Below are 5,560 nucleotides of genomic sequence, written 5' to 3'. Positions count from 1 at the left end.
TTGGCTTTTCCTTTCTCTTTTTGGCCATCTTTTTTTCGCGTTACCGACCATACTCTGCATGTGCATAATTGCTGGTGGCATCTAGGATGGCTGGTATCTAGAAAGAAGCGGTCAGATGACTTTGTAAGCCGCAGAGTTGGGAAGCAGTAAGAAAAAGAAGAAGTTCAATGCAGCGATGCACCGCAACGCAGCGTTGTATGGAATATGGAACTCAGGAATAGCATAACAAAGCAAAGACCGTTCCGTAAAACCTAATTTGCTGAACTTTCCCCAAGTCTTACGAGCCACATTGCTGGATTAACCAGTCTTGGTCACGGGTATCACGCCTATCTTCCCTTCGCAAAATTATGGTGCAAATGATGACGTGCATTCCCATAAGCAGTTATCCCGAGTCCATATGACTGGCAATTGCCGGTTTTGTTATCCAGTGCTACACACTCCGTCGGGCTTAGTATATGCCGGGTAACAGCATTCTTATCACAAGACAATAGAAACACATAATAGAACAGCGCAAGACAAGACAAGGTAAGATAGGGCAAGATAACTCTTTCCAGACAAGAGGTCCGAGCCCGCAACTTGGATACACAGTTCTACATCACATGAAAAAGGAGTATGCGGATTTGATCCCTCAGGCATGTACTTGCGTATGTATGTATGCACATGTGAATGAGCAGAGTAAGAAAACAGACAGGTTCTCGGTCACGCTCGCTCTGATGCTCATACTCCGCATCTATATTTTGTATAAAAGCAGCTCCTGTCTAGATACAAGCAGGGTGAAGTCCTGTTTTTGATCCTTCGCCGCCAATCATGCGATAATTCTCCCTGTGCCCCCCAAGTCCAACTCTCCTCTTTAAGTCATCGGACCATCCCTAGCCATTCCATCTTGCTCCATGGACAAGCAAGCTTTCATTTGCTTATGTAAACCGCGGGAGCCTTGCTGGCACAAAGTCCGCACATGCTTCCTTGGGGGCATTGCCATGTGAATCATGACTGTAGGCTGGGGCATCGTCGGGTACTGAGCCCGGCAACTGTTGGCCATACATTGCCTGGGCCTTATCCGACAAAACCTCAGCATTTTCAACTTGTGCTTCAACGTGTGAGGGGTGCTGATACTGAATGAATGTAACAGCTGCCTTCTTGGCGGGGGTTGGTGCAATATAGACCCCGTCCTCTAAGACTTCAGGCCTTGGCCTTCGTTGGCCGGTAGGACCCGTTGAATAGTCATTAACTAGCTTCTGTGACTGGCCGTTCAGACCAAGATCTAGAGCCACCTTCATAGCCGCGCGGCGGTTGGCTTCAATCTCAAGTTCCTCATGGCGCTGAATGTTTTCTTCCTCCATTCGCAGGTCCTCAATCGACTGCATTCCACTATAACTTTCCGCTGTTGGTGATTTTGGTACCAAGTCCAGTCGCTGGCGGGATGAAATAGCGGAGTATTCAGAGGCCACTGTACTGCGTGAGACAGTTCGCGATATGCGTCCTCCGCCAGTCCCTGTTGGGTATTTCCCTTTGCTGCTGCGCGTACGGTTACTGCTTCTATCGTCAGACCGGTCAAAATCGACGGTAAACTCGTCATCCAAGGGCACTGCATCTTCGTCACCCTCGCCATCGCTAGGAAACAGATCGCCGCGTGAGCGATATGAGCCCGATGTAGCCCCTGACCCAGTAGTATTCCTTCTAGCACGGGTCCGGATGGGTTGTTCAATTCCCTGAAAGTACTCCTCACTATCCGAGTGACCCAATAGAGCCTGCCGCTCCCCTTGGTCGTGGCGAGAGGGACGGTCCTGCAAATCTGCAGCACTGGGCTTGTATCTCAGAGTACCGCCTATCTTCCAGGGAAGCTTTCCCAAAATTCCAATACTCTGCGTGCTCGGGATGACGGTAGTGTCACATTTATTCCCCCATCGCCTCGTACCATAGCTCATCCCGCGCCTTTTGGCCGGCGGCTGGTCTGTTATCCCGTCGGTGCTTTTGTGTCCCGAGCCGGACCCGGCCAGCAAACGATCCCAGTCATCGTTCGACCAATTACTTAGCAGCCCAGTAACACTAGCTCCAACGCCGCCCCCGCTACTACTCCCTAGGCCGTCCTCATCCCGGGCCCAATCATCGTAAAAATCAAAAGAGTATTCCGCTCGTGCTCGTTCTCGTTCTCGTTGCCGTCGCGCCCGTTCTTCGCGGTCACCAAGACAGATAGAGGTGCACTGGTCCACGTGCTCGGATACTGAGCCAAGGCATGGGTTGATGTATTCATGCTGAAGCGTCCAGATACTAGCGATCGTGTTTTCTGTTACGACTTCGGCGTTGTGTGATATTTGGTTCCAGAACTGGCGAATTCGAGGATCTTCGAATAGGGGCATTGCGTCTTAGGCTAGCGGTAGGTAGCGTATTGCTTCTATAGCGAGAACTAAGTTGGTATCGGTCGATATTCAGCTCTGATGTGTTGGGGTTATGGGTAGAAATCGTAGGCTTTATTTCCGTTCGTGATACTAATTGTCGGATGACTCGGACACTAAATCGAAGATTTTGGAGAATCTTCGAGGTCAGTCTTCAATCAGGGGGGTTTGTGACTGCTATTTCAAAGCCCACCCGTAGTATTCATCAATTATATGCAGGTCGTAGTAGTCAAAACAGGCTTGCGGCAAGTTATCACGCCGTTAAGTGGCTAGCTCTAGTGCTGGGAGTCTTTGAGGTTATGTGGATCTTGGTCACGCCTCACAGCGACACTATCCTGTGGAGACGAATGTAGTCGATAGCCTGAAAGGCGATAATGCGAAGGCGAAATTAATCGTGGGTGTTCAAACACGAGTCTATCGTTTTCCTGGCTTTTTGGCTTCGAAGCCGATGATGAGAAATGAAAGTCCAAGGTAGCAAAGTTTTAGTGTTTGATTTGATTGATGCCCAGTCATTAACCAACTTACTACATACAATACAGTACAGCCTTGGTGACGTGACTTAAAGCTAACTTGCTATCTTACGTGCTGTGTTCGTACGTACATATAGGGGCAATCCCTATTACGCATGCAGTTTATTTTGCCTTGTTTGCTAATGGTCTTCTTTTTGGTTTGTTCCATATTGAGCAGAGCTAAGATAAACTGTTGTTTTATCATCTGGTTGCAAACGCAAAAGTTGTTTGACTTTACCATCACATTTGCACCGTTTCTGTGCGCCACATAAAAAAACTAGGTGGCGTATGCTTGCTTGTGGCAAAAGCGGAGAATGTGTTTACTGGGAGCTAGGGTTAGGGCTAAAACATCGAAAAGATCTGATAAGAAATCAAAGCAGAAAGGTCGGCGGCGAAATGAAGCAACGGTTGTGCCACAAGTTTATTATTCCTAATGACTTTTCGTGGAGGAGAGCAGGCGCTTCCTATGAGTGCCATTTTCTTGGGGTTCCGGGTTTCGACAAATATATTTATTATTTTCTATCTAGGACTCTGTTTAATACATGTTTAGATGAGTTAAGGCTTCACGCAGGATAACCTTGCACCGTCGCTATCATGGAAATGAAACCACGTGTCTAAAAGTCGTGATGTTTTGCAATCTCAACTGATTGATAAGATCTTGAAGGATTTACCCCACCTCCCTATAGGTTCCCAACAGTCCATGCTCAGGGCTCACAGCCGCTTTCATGCAAGCTGGCCGAGAAGGTCAAGAAAGGTACGTAGCGTACTACAAGTTGTAGGTGCGCATGATGCCGTGGCTAGGGTCTAGGCTCAGTAAACATAGCCGAGGGAGTGCAGAGCTGCAAAATTGGGTGAGTAGCCTTCCCAACGAATTATTGAAGCCCGACCACGGGGCCTTTTGGTGAGAGAGAGAAGGAGCGTTTGCCTTATTGTGGCCTATTCTTTTGGAAAGTAAATGAATCGGACAGCTAGCAAGGAAGACTCTGTTGCTTTGCCTGCCATATATACAGTACGAATTCCACATATAACTTGGCAGACCGACGACAATCTTTTACGAACTAACTTTTGCGATTTGCAAATCCTTTCTCTCAAGTCGCCGAAGTGGGTGGGTGGTATACTGGCACTTGGGAGTGCACCTGTCCCGTGACTTAGTTAGATAGTTACCAGCGCTATGGAGTTAGGGGATGAAGTTTTGGTTAGTTCTCTCCACTTGGCATGAAGTTGCGACATCGGTAAGTCCTTTACCTTGAGAAGCCAAGGATACTTGATACTCCACTTATCAGATCAAATGCATGCGGTCCAGTTTCAGTACGTACAGCATCGTAATGGGGAGAGGCGAACCGTAAGAGCCGCAGCTGGCTGGGAGAGAATTTGTTGATTTGATTTGTAGGCTTAGGACAAGTTGATATCTGTGGGTTGTTTTCTACGCGGAGCATAGGCTTGAGCCTCAGATACTGCAAAGAGGCAGGCCACAACAACGGACTTGCTGCACTTTGGAGCTTTGGCTTGTCCTGGCTGCATCAGCGCCAAGTCAGGATCAGGCCGGACCCACTTTTTGTAGAGAACGCCAGCTAATTTTTAATCTTATCAATCTGATCTTAGAGCGCTCCTCATCTCGTTCTCGTCAAATGTGCGATTTTCTCCTTCACTCCGCTAGTGGGTGAATAGTGAGACAGCTCTATACCCACAGCCCTGCTCCTGGGATTCGGCTTCCTCTTCCCTTCTATTGCATTTGTTGATAATACCCGCTAAGCCTTTTACAACGTGAGCTTTTACGTTTTTTCTGTTCTCGCTGTTGATGGCCTATCGGATCCTGATCGGACCTTTTTCATTAAAGTCAGGTGTGTGAAAAGCTCTTTGGGCAGCTTGGGGGCTATTTATCCATCCCTTGTTCCAGTTTCTTTTTCTTCTCTTTTGTTCTCAGAGTTTCCCTCTCTCAATTGCAGTTATTTGCTTACAGAAAAATCTTTTGCTCACAATTTCTTATCAATCAGCTTCTATTCCGATGGTTTTTGTTATTTAGGCACATTGACTCATGTGTAAAAGCCTTCTAGAAACGCTACGATAACTCGACACTTTTAATCTTCGATCTGTTGGCTGGTTGATTGCTGGCTTTGACTCTGTTCCACGTGCTAGCATTACGATCAATGGGATCTCAGCTTGTGCCATTCGAAACTAATCGACTTTCGCCGCTGCAGTTATTTGATTGATTGTCCTCTCCGGATATTCTATGCATCGTTTTGCAGCTCGAAAAATCCCCCTCAAGGCCGCGGCTCCCCGAGACGGCGTAGTAGCTTTTTGCCCGCTGGCTGTTTATCAATCAGGATCAACTTGACTTTTGATCTGATTACGTTTTAGTGTCCAGGGCCTATCTGCTAGCAGCTGTAGTACCCTTCAAGTACTGTCCCGACACTAAGGTGCTTCCGAAACTACAAAAAGACTTTTATTTTGCCCAAAAAAAAGCGTCTTTGCGGTTAACCTTGGTTGTTGAACAAATACCAATAGATCTTTAGTCTTTTTGTGGCCAAAAGACCTATAGTATCGACCTTTCTCTCCTTGCCAGATTCCTCATCACTACATCTGCGCTTAACGCATTCTTTGGAGCCATCATCCACTAAACGGACTCCAAAGGGCTCTGGCCCACTACCCTCTTTAGAA

General features: G+C 47.4%; 1 protein-coding gene across 1 annotated transcript; it reads right to left on the bottom strand.

Moving 5' to 3' along the window:
- Nucleotides 1-914: 914 nt before the first annotated feature.
- Nucleotides 915-2,357, bottom strand: HOO65_010428 (uncharacterized protein; the record flags this gene model as incomplete). The annotated part of the gene is made up of 1 exon (XM_070999711.1): nucleotides 915-2,357. The coding sequence occupies one exon, from the start codon at nucleotides 2,355-2,357 to the stop codon at nucleotides 915-917; it is 1,443 nt and encodes a 480-aa protein (XP_070862250.1).
- Between the last annotated feature and the right edge of the window lie 3,203 nt (nucleotides 2,358-5,560).

The sequence above is a fragment of the Ceratocystis lukuohia genome, assembly GCF_044167205.1.
Source record: "Ceratocystis lukuohia strain C4212 chromosome Unknown Supercontig1_pilon, whole genome shotgun sequence".
Lineage (NCBI taxonomy): Eukaryota > Fungi > Ascomycota > Sordariomycetes > Microascales > Ceratocystidaceae > Ceratocystis > Ceratocystis lukuohia.
The sequence above is the reverse complement of the archived record's forward strand: the minus strand, read 5'-3'. Positions and strand labels throughout refer to the sequence as shown.